Source organism: Bradysia coprophila, unplaced genomic scaffold (genome assembly GCF_014529535.1).
Source record: "Bradysia coprophila strain Holo2 unplaced genomic scaffold, BU_Bcop_v1 contig_732, whole genome shotgun sequence".
Lineage (NCBI taxonomy): Eukaryota > Metazoa > Arthropoda > Insecta > Diptera > Sciaridae > Bradysia > Bradysia coprophila.
In genome coordinates, this window is record NW_023503972.1 from 5,390,420 (window position 1) to 5,405,559 (window position 15,140).

General features: G+C 35.4%; 1 protein-coding gene across 3 annotated transcripts in view; it reads right to left on the minus strand.

Moving 5' to 3' along the window:
• LOC119084324 (serine/threonine-protein kinase SIK2) overlaps positions 1 to 15,140 on the minus strand; it is a 55,384-nt gene that overhangs the window by 38,993 nt on the left and 1,251 nt on the right. For all 3 annotated transcript variants that reach the window (XM_037194254.1, XM_037194253.1, XM_037194252.1), the window contains exon 2: positions 2,365 to 3,072. In XM_037194254.1, the coding sequence (XP_037050149.1) occupies positions 2,365 to 2,649 (285 nt within the window). In that variant the 5' untranslated portion in view covers positions 2,650 to 3,072. The remainder of the gene's footprint in view (positions 1 to 2,364; positions 3,073 to 15,140) is intronic.

Here is a 15,140-nt window from a genome sequence, read left to right on the forward strand (position 1 = left end):
AACCGTCACATGGTATCAAAATGTTACAAAATTTATTGAAGGAAATTCGAATGACGTATGTTACTTTGTTTAACCGAACTGTATCTTCAATTTTATCGGATTCACATTATAAATCAATTATCCGCCATTATCAGCTATTACGTATATAATCAAGGCTCCGGTTAAAATTTTCTTGAACTTGATAGCAATGATCGATCTTTTAAGTCAAACGGTCTGTATTGACGCGATTCATCAATGATATATCGACTTTCTATTCGGAAAATTATGCGCACACTGCGTAGTTTGACGTCGACAATGTTACTAAAAGAAACCTTTCGAGGTGATTTGTATGACAGCACACCCAGAGCAAATAAGAACATGTTCGTGCAGAATAAATCTTCCATACTTTCCATTCAGAATCATTAACCTTTTTTCAGCTGAACTACCTTTACAATCCTTTATACCCATGAATAATACAGTTTATTAATGCCTATACATCTGTGGCTCTCAATTATTGAACCGGTAAACCATCCAGGACACTAAATACTTCGCTAAAATGAGAAAACTCGAGTAATACATCTTCCATAATAGACTTAATTTCATCTAATAAATTAGTGTGCCAATCGCAATTTCCATCAGCGTCAAGTCTACCTACTTTACACATAACGTTTGAAAACTGTGATTAATGACGTCATATACATGAATTATTAAGTGTGAAATGTTTAGACAGCAGAGTGGGTAAACAATTCAAATCTTAGACGTCATTAACTGAGAAGGTACAGAAGACGAAGAGTAAAAAAAAAACGCAAATTCGCATATTTCGCAGGTTTACTCGACTGGTATACACACATGCAGACTTAGTTTTACATACAGATAGACAATCGGAGAAAAGAATTTGTTTTTTTTTTGCAAAGATTTGATTTTTCTTTTTAATCATGTCGGTTATTTTTAGACGGAACGATTATTTTCGTTTTGGAGAATGTAGAGTAGCCAAAATAAATGAAGTTAACATTCAAAGAGAGAAGGAAAGATTTTTTCGATAAGACATCAGATAGGTGCGTGATCGTTTCGTCTTACACTTATAGCTTATTAGCCAATGACTATTCAGATTCAGTGACCTACGAGGAATTTGTTCTGTTTTTGTAAGTAGTTCAACAACACGACATTTTGTGAGGGATTTTTTTTCTTCAATATGATTCGCATGATATTGTTCATTCTGACTGTAAAATGCACGTTAGATGTGTTCTCGAAGCCAGAGGTACACCGGGTGCCAATTGTTAGAAAACACCAGAGTGAATGTGCTTCACTCGGTTATCAAACTTCCGCTGATACAGATACGATTTTAAAAAAAATCTAAATTTTTTATCAGAACGCAATGGTTCTTGCTTAAAAACAGTAGACATTGAATGCTGAGAAAGTTATTCATTACATGAGCTAACAATTTTATGATAAAAACAGATTCACAAGTATAGAGAATTGCGCCGAATGTGCCGAGTCGAAGGCAAGGTGTACAACCACACTACTTGTCAAACCGAAACAAGCTGCTCTAAAACACATTTGTAAGTTTGCGAGTATAACAGGAGTCTTTCCAAATGAATAACGAAACAGCATCCAATGTATTCTGGTTTATCACAGGTCCCAAGCGAAAGTTGATCATTTTCGCTGGGCATGGAAATACATAATGTTTTGCTCACTAAGCCCTCGTGTAATGAGTAATTACTTCATTGACTGTCAATTTGACATCAACGTTGTTCATTGAATGCTTGATTTCCCGGTATCCAAATTGTTAGGGATTTTCGCAAAGGTTAGACTGCTATGTAATGGTCAACTTTCGCAATATAAAAAATGGACTTATTCCGGAATGAGAAACGGATGGATTGTCGACGACACAGTAAGACAGGCACTAATCGTAATTCCGACCTTCTTCTAAAGCTCTTTTACAAAACTCTCAAAAGATGACGAGAGACAACTTCTCATAATTCAGTGGCGAAAAGTAGTTTTTTGTTTTTGTTGAACATGGTGAAAATTTCTAGTGTGCATACGCTGTGTACTATTAAATTCGGCCCAACTACGCCTCGTTCAACATATGATGTCTAAAAATCATTCATCACTCGTTTTCATCAATAACTGTATTGACAGTCTTGCACAGTACAACATCTTCGCTGATAGTGTCAATCGATTTATTAGTCTCTATGTTATAGAGGCATCCTAGTACTTGTAAATTTAGATTAAGAACTTTTTCACTGTCACGGCGTGCTGTTACTGACCTCCATCAAAAATGCCCCTTTATTGTCATAAGTATGGAAAAATGTGGTTCAATCTTACTAGATACATTAAAACAAGCCTTTAAGAAAGGCAAATGATAATAAACTATTAAAGACTCACCTCATTCTTAGTAATCCGATGTCGAGCCAATTTAACCACCGCAAAATTCCCTTTACCAATTGTCCGTTCAATGTCATAAAATCCTACCCGTATTGGTCCCTTTGACTTAATGGAAGACCGAACACCATTTGACGCTGAACTACTCAGACTAACCGACGAACACGAATGCATGGCAACGCCACCGATGGAAATCGAACCACTCGTTCCACACAAATTCGGATTTGCTGATATTGTGGTGGAACTTTGCTGACAGCTGCCATTCGTAACGGTTTCACGTTCCCCCATTTTGGTATTTAAAAAAAAAACTTTTTTTTCGTACCGGATCAGAAAAACATCCTTGATCAGCGTTAATGGTAAATTTGATGAAAAATTTTCTTTACTAATTTCTTGTTTGAGATAAACCAACAAAAAAATAGTTTCCTGCCGAAAGTGTCACATATCAATATGGATTGATTAACTATTTTTTTAAAAAATGCAATAAACTATCGGAGTTTATCAATGTTTTTCGTGTAAAATTCTAGTTATCATGATGTTGGTGCCGTGCAATTATGTTGCTGAAACGTAGCACACAGATTTTATTTATTTATCTTATTTTTAAATATTTTTATTATCACTTAGAATATTCACTCATTATTTATCTACTTAGATGGATACCACCAACATTCATTACGAAACAGTTTCTGTTGATTCTTGATTGATCAGGATAATCTGTAAATAAAAGAAAAATGGATTAGTTTTACACGCTTTTGATTTCGCTAGGATCGGAAATGGCTTACTACATTACTAGAGAAAAAACAGAGTTTTGGAGCTAACAGCATGTAAAATCCATTACAAAACTCGGAATAAACGAAGTCGCATTTTCGGCCTCGCCTCGGATAATAATAACATATCCAATTGAAGTAACTGCCAGCTAATGCAGAAGACTGCACTAGAAGCATTCCTTTTTCGTGCAAAAGTTGCATTTTGTATTCGCAAAAACGTTTTCGCTAATTTTCACGAAGCGCATCAATCACGACAATTCGTATAAATTCATGAACACTCGCGAAAACGTTTTTAAAACTTTGGAATCCTGTCCAAAGCTCACTGCTCTTTTATACGTCGGGGTCGCTCGTGAAAGGGTAGAAAATCTGAAGTGGATCCGGAACAGAGTAACCAGTTTTTCAATCGTCCCTATATTTTCTTGAAGATAAGGGTTTGGAAAAACGTTTTCCTAACTAGTGCTGAAACATCGCGAGATCGCCTCCGGGCTCCAGGTGGATACCTCTGATTCGCTAAAAAAGCACACATCGTGTGCCTAAAAAAGCATTTATCATCGAGTTGTATACAATGTTTTTCACAATAAAGGCAAAGGAAAGTCCTACTTTTCGTCACTTGTTGAGAAAATAACTATTTTAAGACTCTTATCGCCAAGCATAGGGCCGATTGATAAACTGATTACTATTCCAGAGTCCTCAGGTCATGTGCTATACGCTGGTGGAAAAAATGTTTTCTTCCCGGAAGCAAAGAAAGTGCAAAACTTCCCGTTCTGTAAAGAAAAATTTCCAAGCTTTGGGTTTACTCCCGTGATCCCGCACTTTTTCCACCAGCGGTGCTATACAATGGCATTTTATTTGACTAAAATCCGACGTGTAAAAAATCAATTATTTTTCTGTTGACATTGGCTTCGTTGCAACAACATCTTTGAGTGAAATAGTGAATCACACTCTATCGGTAGAGTTAACATAGAACAGATGTAAGAGAATTGATGCCGTAATCCCTCTCCAAGATAGGGGCAAGTACAAAAAAATTTTTACTATTGAAACATCTTCGCCACAGACATCCGATTGTATAGCGCACATTCGATGTCGTAGAATATTATGGCCGGTAACGATTCAGTTTTTCCAAATTTCAACAACAATTTCAAAAACAACAAAACTTTTTATGGGAAATTCGCTAAACTTTTTTTTTCGAACAAAAATCTTTAATTCATTCTATATGCCTTCTCTATTCAAAATGTGCTTGTTATTTTAAGACGATGAAGACGACTGGCAATATCTTTTGCTTCAATAAATAAATACACTTCGTTCTGAACTGTTCATCTGTTTGAAGGTGTATTCAAGTGGAAATATTTGCAAATCAAAAGCCAATCGACTTGAGACAATATCCTCAAGTATGGAAAATGATTTCAAAACAAAAAGCCATATTTGTGCGTTTGATTTATGTGGTAGATATTGTGTACCACAATATATTGTCCACAGAGCACAATAAGGCAAAACCAATTGAAGAGCAAATCATTCAGCAAGACAGACGTAAAAATGTTCGATAAACTTTCCACCAAATTTATCAATTAAACTGTCTTTCGGCGAATGTTTGAGAATATTTCGTAAGATTGAATCAGAAACGTGTATGATCAGGGATTCCATTCAATTTTACGTTTGTAGAAAAGCTTCAACTTTAATCGTTCTACATTCGGAACATTCCTTAAAAATGAAAATAAAAATAATTTGGATTATGCCCAGTGCACAGTAAAAAGTTTTGTGTCAATGACATAACCAAGATATATGAAATGCAAAGGACAATTGACAGGTGTATCGAGAGCCTTATTAGAGACATATAGCTGGTCGAACAAAACTTCAAATAGCCGTAACTAAGTATCACTCCAACTTTATAAAGGAAAAACGTTGATACGGAAGGTGAGTGTGTACTGTGTAGTGCAATTGCAACAGTCCTTATGGAGTAGAAAATATCAGAGTTTCAATAGTTAGAGACCGTTATGTAACTGTCATGAACTTTTATGGCAAAATCAGCCTAGGCTTCAATGGATTCAATATACTCGGTCTGACGACGAACAGAGGTAGACTTTGAAATACAATGGAATTTGATTGTGTTATCAGATGCAACTTTTCATCGTTAGGCCGACAAATGCTCAACCTCTAAGAACAAAAATAATTTTCTAGACCTGGAGATCATCCATAAACCACGTCGTGTGAAAAATGTTGGAAATTTCATTTCGAGGGTGCTGTTTCTAGCCAGAGCGTAGCGAGGGTCAAAGATCACACGAGAAAGTGAAACTTCTAATATTTTTTTCCCGAATTCAACACAATGTTTTTTATAAGAATAACTACCGAAGTTTGAGCTTCCTTAACTTTTTTTATGCAACAGCCCAAAAGCCCTTTCACCCAGTACTCTGATGATTTCGGATGTCCACTTCCATAATTCTTTCTTTGGATGCAATTCCCTATGAGCCATACTTTCCGAAACGCAGACAAATCACTTTTTACCCTTTGGTCTTCCCGATGGAAAAACTGTTCAAATCGATTGATATCTGCTCGATCACTTGCACGACAAACGTCGTCTTTCATTGTAGCTAATGCAGTTCACAGCACTAACAAAGAAGGTCGCATGGGAAGGGACCGTTCATGTAAAGTACTTTGATGACTAGATCTTTAAAAAGAATAGAAGAATTGCTTACGTTCGCTGTGTTTTAGGGTTAATATGTGAGCGAGATTAAAATGAAGCAGAATGTGTCAATAAAATTAGAACCAGTATTCGGTTAATATACTTCTGTTGTCTATATTGCTCGACTCAATAAAATTATATTCACTTTCGTACTTTACATTCGTTTGTCGTTCTGAGTTATAAAGTTATACTGTAGATTCTTTAAGGAAGGCTTTTAAGCGTAAGAGAATTTTTTTTAGACTTCGAAATGTATCACATTATGCGAATACAGTAGAAGGATATCTTCAACTTCCTTTTAAGAAAATTTGTTTCTGTACTTTCATTCCATTTTCAACGGCACACTCATTTCGTTACAGTTTACTTTGAAGATATTTTATATTACAAATGGGACTCCTGATTAGAATCAAGTAACAACAACAAGAAAAATCAGAAAAGAAATTATAAACAAACAAAAATGATAAAGACAGAAAAAAAATGGTCTACGTCTACAGCAACACAGCAAAAACATAATTTTTTTGTTTTGTTGTCTTCATTACGCCAGCAACTTTATTATGGGAATTTGAGAATAATTTTTTTTTTATTTACTAAAACATCGAGGAGTCTTCATATGGAGCTATATACACAAGTACAACAGCGGAGAGTCAAGCGTTATCAATGTTATTATAATTAGAATGATCAAAGTGCGTTATTGTAAAATCGTCAATGGACATGCTGTTTGAATGTGATGTAAGAACACACAGCAATATAATAAAATGTTTTGTTAATAAAGATTTTTGGCCTTGCAGTGATTAACGAAACATCATGAAATTGAAAATGATAAGTTTAATGTAAATAAAAAAAAAAATGAATTTGAAATAAGTTTTTTATTTACAGCATTGCCGCTGGAATGATTTGTTCTTTTTTTATATCGACATTTTTTTTTGGTTCGATGTGTGTCAACACTGTGTCTATAATTATAAAATGATCAATGGATGTGAAGTACAACTATGTGTTAAGGTGGATCGGTTAAGACTTCAAATAAACGATAAGTTATGACCAATGTGATCTTACATAACTTGTTACAAAGTATGAAGTAATAGATTTGCAATCAATCTGTCAATGTTCAGATTAAATAGATCCGATCGCGAAGCCCGTTGATATACTTCCCGTCTGTGAAAGGTTAATTCATACCTTCTTATCACATCAAAGTGATGACCATTGCAATACAGTAAAAATTTGTGTGTCGCTCAACTCCCGTTCCTAAACGGCCACTCTAGCAATGCTGTCATGATTTTTTTTATATCAAAAATTGGAAAAGCTCAAAATTGTATGCAGCAATTCGGGCGAATCCAGATTGCCCAGGATGGCCAGTCCTAAATGCGTTACATATTTCCCTTCAAAATCTTTAAAGCTGACAACACACGACCAATTTTGCGTTGCTGAGATTCACAATTAGCTACAAATCGGATTACAGTAGGGACGTGCTATTATAATAAGAGCATAAATCTCAAATGTCAAATTACTCATATGTGATCAGACTAGCTCTTGAAGCTAGTAACGATAATTGTTTGTAAAAACTAACTTGAAGATCTTCTTCCCTTCAGTCATACCACACAAAAAATGTTAAGAGTGTTTATAGTTCATGTTCCATCGGTTTTTGACAAGCCGAAATCAAACGAGAGGCTCCATTACCTTAAGCTTTTGTCAACAATAATTGTTTGGTTATGTCTCTATGGATGACGTTTTAACAGCTAACACCTAACAGAAAGCACAAATGTAACATCAACATGGACATCACCAGACAAAAAATTATGTAGTGGGAGAAAATGGAACGATCACAAAAAACAACCATAGAAAGTGTTGAGTCGTTGATCGTGAAATATGATAAGGTATAAACAATGGAGACATTACAATTCGAGCTTTTTTATCAGAATCTGATTAGTGTTGACCAACCAACCGACCAGTGCTGATGCCACCCGTTCTAGTTCGGATTAATTGTATTAATTTGATAAAATACCAAACTTAGGAGACTAAATGAAACGAGAAAAGAATAACAAAACAAAAACATTTTAATATGAGGTCACGTCACTACTGACTCAAACACTTAATTGAATCATCCTGTAACCTTGTATGCAAACATTTGCTAACGACTGCTATCAGCGATATATAAAGTAATGAACGAAATATCTCCAGACGTTTCACCATGAGGCGTAGCTAGTGGAAACCAATTTGTTCTATTCAAAGCAAATTTTGAAAAGTAGATAATCCGAACCGACATTCAAACGATGAGCCTGCAGTAAATGTGAAAAAATAATAATAAAGATGGGACACGACTTGTCACTAGAGATTAACAGACAAATTGTAGCTAAGGACGTTCATTATATCGGCGAACAGTTTTTGTGCCATCATCACCAAGCAGTATAATTTACTGTACCACATTCTGTCAATAAACGAATTCAAGGGAAGTCAATGTTTTGAAGGATAGCGGTGCTTTTGGTTAAATATTTTGCAGAAATTCAATGAGAAAACACATTTGCGATAAACGACCAAACGACGGACGTTATAACTCAACTCAAGTGTAATTTGCAAAAGGTTAAAAATCATCATCGTCACATGTCGCTATCAAGGTTGGAAGACGCGTGTAAATATTTAACTGAAACTTTTTTTTTTGCTGAGTTCGTACATTTAGTTGTTAAAAACGGTGACGATTTATCGTCCCGTGATCATTAACCCGAAATGTGATTAGAATTTATTATCAAAATTAGGACCGTTTCACATACCAATTAAACGATGACGATTTAGAATCATAAAATGTGCTAAGTGTGCCGATATTTCAGCGAGCTCGATTATATGCGAAAGATTTAGACTAAGATAGGAAGATGATTAAAGTAAATTTTATTGAAACATCTCAGCTGAATTTTGAACAAAATGCAGATCTAGGTAGCCCATCTTGGCTTCGTACTCGTACGCATTTTACAACATCCAAACGAACAATCAAAAAAAGTTGTTTTCGTTCGTCACAGTATATTTGATCATAGAGTTGAACTTTGATATGTCAAGCAGTGGGTTTTGCCGTGCCTCTTCCTTTAAGCGACGTTATGCTAGCATTCTTGAAAGTTCCAATTATGTCATTGGTAATGATAAAGTTACCAGACCTAGTAGTAAGGCGCTGCTCGATCACGCCGTCTTCAAATGTGACAAGACCTTTCACTGCTCTACTGTTTCACACCAGTATACTGATCACAGTGTCGCTATTTCTACCATACCGCTGCTGGCGAGTGACAAGTATGCTTATATTAACAAGACTGTTGTTGATTATGAAGGAGTTGTCTCTGAGCCTCTGAGCTATCTCAACTTCTCCATTCGAGCAATGTTCCACAGTCAAATGATGTCAATGAGTTATATGCTTTCTTTTCTTCTTCTTTTAAATCAGTGATTTCTAAATTTTCCTCAGCTAAGAGACTCTAAATTAAGAGAAAGCACTTGAATTGCCCATTTATGAATGAGCACCTTGAATACTTGCTCCGGAAAGTTGACAACTTGTGAAGGAAAATAAAGGAAAAAGTTCGGAAAAGGCTAGATCACTCTCATCTGGATCGTAAGCTTGAGGTGCTCAAGGTTGAATTGGTCTTAATTCTGTTGGACAACGTTGAATTGTGGACTTCAGATATCTTGAATTTATACGTGAAACGTTCAGTTCGCTTTCCTGACAGGGCTAGTCATCTGTTATGGACAACAATGACAAAGATAAGTGATTGGCTTTCGACAGTGTTCTCTAATTGTATGCCAAAAAATATAGGTAAACGAAAGAAGTACGAGATTTGATATCACTAATACTATAGCCTTCTAGATTTTATGGTTATTCTGTTCACATCGACACATTCGACTCATATGCCAGTAAATTCGAGTATAAACTAAATCGAACCAGCCCTCACTGGAAGCTTAAGTCTTGAACATGATCTTATCTAATCATCAAAAGTTTCACGTTCGTCTTTGTTATTTTTGCGAATTTATCGCACTAAACTCTTACCATTGCTTACGGCAACAGACGTAGCCAACAGTTAATTCCATCAGTTTTAATTATCTTCGTTATCAATAAAATAAGTTAAACAACGAAACAATATGTATAGAGAGAGAGAGAAACGAGTGAGTTTGAAACTAACATCCACAATAATAATTACAGGCGTAGACAACTGGTAAAGCTTTTTTTGTCTATCATATGAAATGAAATACAAATTCGCTTTTCTGTACACGCCGTTGTATAGTAGACATAACAATAGATAATGATTTTTTAAGCTCTCGAAATGGGTGATTTCAATTTAAAATTGTTGTGATGGTTGACGTACATGAAATTCACCTATCTACGTCAGTACGTTGTCAAGTTCGTATAAATGTAGACGGAAAATGAAGTATTTAAATGATTAAATTAGAATTTCGTTGCATGACTCTTAGTTATTGTTGATGTAAGAAGCGATTAGACATTGTATATGAATACGAAATGTGTGTGATATTATCAATAAATGGAAAATAAATTACCACTGGAAATGTACACACACGCATGTGGTGGGCTTTTTTCACGTCTATTTTTAAGCTTTTGTTACAATAACAACGTTCATGGGTATAATGACTTTCACAGTCACATCACATCACGATCGTATTGTAAGGGAAAATTTATCAATTTTTCGTTCGTTTGTTTCGTATAGATAAACATTTGTATAGAAATGTCTACTTGGCGGTCACTGCTTTCGTAATTTCAGAAAATCCACTTCAGTCTGAGAGATTTTATCGCTTCTTCAAGTCAAGATATGAGTAGTTGATGAGTTTACACAACACTCAAGATTTCAGGCAGTGATATTGGGAATGTTACTTCGCAGTCTTTTTTATAGAATTGCCTGTGGGGACTAGTTTTACCTGCATTGGTTCGAAAATTGGACTTTAAGTAAAACAAATATGGATCAACAAGGTCTATTTTGGATTTATTATCTGGGTGGGTTGAGGATCAACTTAAAAGTAATCGCTCAACTATTACGTTGAAACTTGAAACCACGAACATACGAAAGTGGGATAGATTGCTCAGAGGGAACATTCACTCCGAAAGACAATTTCCATTTACTTCATCACTTTTTTACTTCATTCGAACAGTGGCGCACTGACTGAGCCAATTGACGTTGGCACAGATCTGAAAGAAGTGGTGAGGCTATTGCAGACGACAAGAAGGTGCATTGTGAGGCACATAAAATGTCATTGAGTCGCTTCAGCCTTGACTGGATTCATCACATACCATTTTTAACGTCATACAGGGCAAGTAAGAAAGATTTCGTGATCAGAATCATCATTACTCTCAGACATTGTAAACCGAATGAAACCCGTAATTTCCAACAATCACAAATACCAATCGCTACAGAATCAAAGTCATCGATGCCGCGATACAATGTCATCGTCAAACAATACCTCTACTCGGCTATCTATATCATGAAACAAGAGACAAACCAATAAATTGTGGGTTGACGACATCGCATTCATACACAACCACTAATACATTAGAATTATCACATACGAAGCAAAACTACAATTAATACATTACATTGACTACATGGTTATATTGAGACATGAGAATTTCTACTAAAATTTATAGTTTACGATAAGTATGATATGGTTGGATATGAGTGACAACTGAGCATTTCCGAACTGACTATAATCAACACCTGATTAAAATCTATAATTCCATTTGCGAGACGGGGTTCGGATACTTTCTGCATGACAGCTGTTTATTAGCTGTGATACATAAAATAAACTCAATTTACGCAAGGCAGAAGCTATAACATTATTAGTAATGTAATATATACAGTCAGTCAGCCCAGCCAAGGCACTATCTTATCTTCATCGCAAAACATTAATAAAATAAATACTTCATTGCATCTATTAAAAATAGATTGAAATCAATATTTTCTTTCGAGATAATTTATTTTTTGCTGTTTTGCTTTTGTGTTGTGTTAAGATAAAATTGATGGTGTTTGAGCCTAGATCAATTCAATTTTTCTATGACGCACATAGTACGGATTTTTAATGTCTTGTGTGTGGTGCAAAAAACATCAAGCACATCCCAATAAAGAGATAAATAAATGTGGTTCACTGTAATATGAAGTCTGATGAATTATAATACCAGAGAATAATTTTTTTTGCTTGAAAAAATTGGGAAAAATATATTTTGGAACGGTAGTTGACAACACCAACAATGAGAAGACAATGGTCTCATTGTTGATAAATATGTCAAAGTTGACGGTACAGTAAAATTGAGTGGAAAAATTATGGAATAGAGCAGAACATAGTTGATAATGCAAATCATCGAAACTATATTTCTCATTAAAGTTTTTTACTACAAAACCAATGCGAAAGTTGACCATTATAGAGCACGTTGCCCTCTGCAAAAATGATCCATTGTGGACTATTTTCGGTTCTTTTTTTCATTTTTCCTTGTGTAAATCAACTTTTGCATGGGACAGGTAGTAAGCCAGAATACATTAGGTACTTCGGAAACAACTTTGTGATGCTAGCAAACTCACAAGCGTGTTTTGAGCAATTTTCGTCGGTAACTGTCTTTCGGACAAGTGTAGTTGTATACCTCGGCTCGGATATACAAACTATACAGATGTCGAAAAGACGGTTACCAAAGTTCGTGAGTTTGGGTTTATCACAAAATTGTTGTATCAAAAAATTACATTCACAACATCCAATGAAACCATCAATTCACTTCAAAAATGTAAAAATTTTTGCCTAACTTCTGTCAAGGTGTGAAAGTACGAAGTAGTTCATTTGGGATCGAGTGTTAAAAGAGAACAAAAACCAGTTAAATTTATATGATCTCTGGGTCAGCTGTAAAAACTTTAATGAATGAAAAGACTACTAGGGCTCACGTATGGTTGACAGGAATTTTAATGAAAATTCAGTTTTCATATGTTTGGATCTAATCAATCCACTTGTTGGTCTGCAAACACGGAGTGAGTGCTGAAGAACTGATTGGGGATGTTAATTGGTAGATGTTGTAATTCTATTAGTAATTGTACAAAAGATTAATCCCATCCCATGGGTGCAAGAGAAGCTCGTGGAGACTAGTCCCAATTTGAAAATGACAATGAACGTCGTCCTCCCGCAGATTCGTGGTGGGTACATTTGGTAATTCCTTATATTGATTGAAGGGTGTGAAAAAGAAATTTTTAAAAACAGTCTCTCACACCCATGGGACCAAGTTTTTGTACCATAACTGTAAGGATTAACAAGCTCTACATATTACACCCACAAAAAGTTCCACAGACTTCACTCCGCAGCCTAGACTACCTGACACCTAGTGCAGAAGTGAGTCGTAAAGTAATGTTGGCGTTGACTCTGGTTTGGTTCAATCTGTTGAAAATTACTTTGATCAGAAGAAGTAATAGATTATGACACTGGTGCGTGACGTGAGTCGTTTAATGAAAGGTCAACAATAATTATTGGAATTATTCCGTTCACGTTTCACGTGCAAAACGTTCTGTTCGGCTGCACTATGAAAAAATAACCCTTTAATGAGAATCAATAACGAAACTGACAACATTGAGTGATTAAACAGCATGACCAACAGCGACATTTTTTGTGAATTTAATTTTCGGGTGGAGTTCATCTTTTGTGTGTAACGAATTTCGGAAGACACAAAACCGAGTGCGAAGCACAAGCAGATTGATTCACATGCAAAATATGCAATTACAGATCATTATCTGCTTGATTCATTGATAGACAAATTGTGTGTTGGATAGACGGGAAAAATTGTATTTTTATTGGAAATTATCGGCCGACATAAAGCAATTATACGTGTACGTTGCGTACACATGCAGCAAATATGCGTTGGAATTGAAAATGAATATTAAAATACCGCTCTGTGCGTTCGCATAAATAAACAATCCGCGATTCTAATTGTACTGTCCTTTCTCACTTTCTGTACTTTCTTTCTCTTGAAATAATTGAATTTGAAAATTATGAGTATTGAATCAATTCCAAGCATCCAGCTTTTAACTTGCAGTGTATGCAACAGGTAGTCAGTATGAAAGGTCGTTTTCGTTAACTATACACAAAAGTTACCACAAGTCATGTGTTCGTTCTGACTTAAGTGCACTTTGTATCCGGTTGCCATGGGCCATGACTCATGGCAGTCAATTCCATTGCAACCGTTGCCTGGACAACAAAATTTCGTCGGAATTTATATCATTGAAAATTTGTGAACCATTGATACAGTCTACAACAGTCTTAATTCAGCTAGTTGTCCATTTATGGGTTCATTTATTGAATTCCGTCCCCATGGAAGGGGCAACAGATCTGATACTCCGTACAAAATTTTATTTTTTCTATGAAATTCAAAAAATATGGAAGAAACGAGGACGGGAGTGTTCCTTGTTCATTCGTGCTAACTCAAAAATAACTGGGCATATTGATGTTTGTCATGAAGTGAGTGATACTTTCGATTTAACGTACAGAACTCACCAATAGATTAAGGTTAGCTCGCTTCGTTTGTGTTTATTATGCACAGGTTTTCAAGGGGTACAATGTACCAGTACATGTGTGCCAACTTGTAAAAATAAAAACCAACTGCTGACCTTCGACGACTCGCTTTACGAACAAATAATGCGAGAACAGATTCCTTACCCTAATTTGAGTATTCGACCACCTATATTCGACAAAGAGTCGAACGAAACAAACAATCTTAACGAAAAGAATTGCAAAACTCAACAACGTGAGGTAAAGTTGAAATTTATTTACAACTCACCTAGCTCAGTAATTGAATAGTTTGTGTTTCAGAATACTGATCTATTTAATGCCATTAGTACCATTAATAGTAGTTACAATACCATTAATGGTACTATTGGTATTTAATAGACACAAAAAGTATTCTATTACTATGCCAGGTGCGTCGACACCATTAAACCTTTATCTCTTTTTTGAGTAAACATACTTCACATTTCGATGGGACAACCGATGAAAATATCCTCTTGTATATTTATTGACCTCAACTGCATATCGGCCACTATCGATTCGGCACCAGAAGCACCATTTCCATCATCAGTTGTCCAATCATTGATATTATTATGTGCATGTAATAATAGCCTGGGTAAATTTGTTTTTAAATGTATTTGCAATTGACGCACATGAGTTATTATAATATTGCCCACCAATATAAACGAACACGAATTTACCGAGAAATTTTTATTTATATGAATGAATATTCCGATCAACGACATGCACAGTATAAATTACAAAACAAAAAATCGAATTGCGAAACATCTGCGATCGAGGCGATCGATAGGCCAGATGAAGTTCACGAACTTGTAAATAAT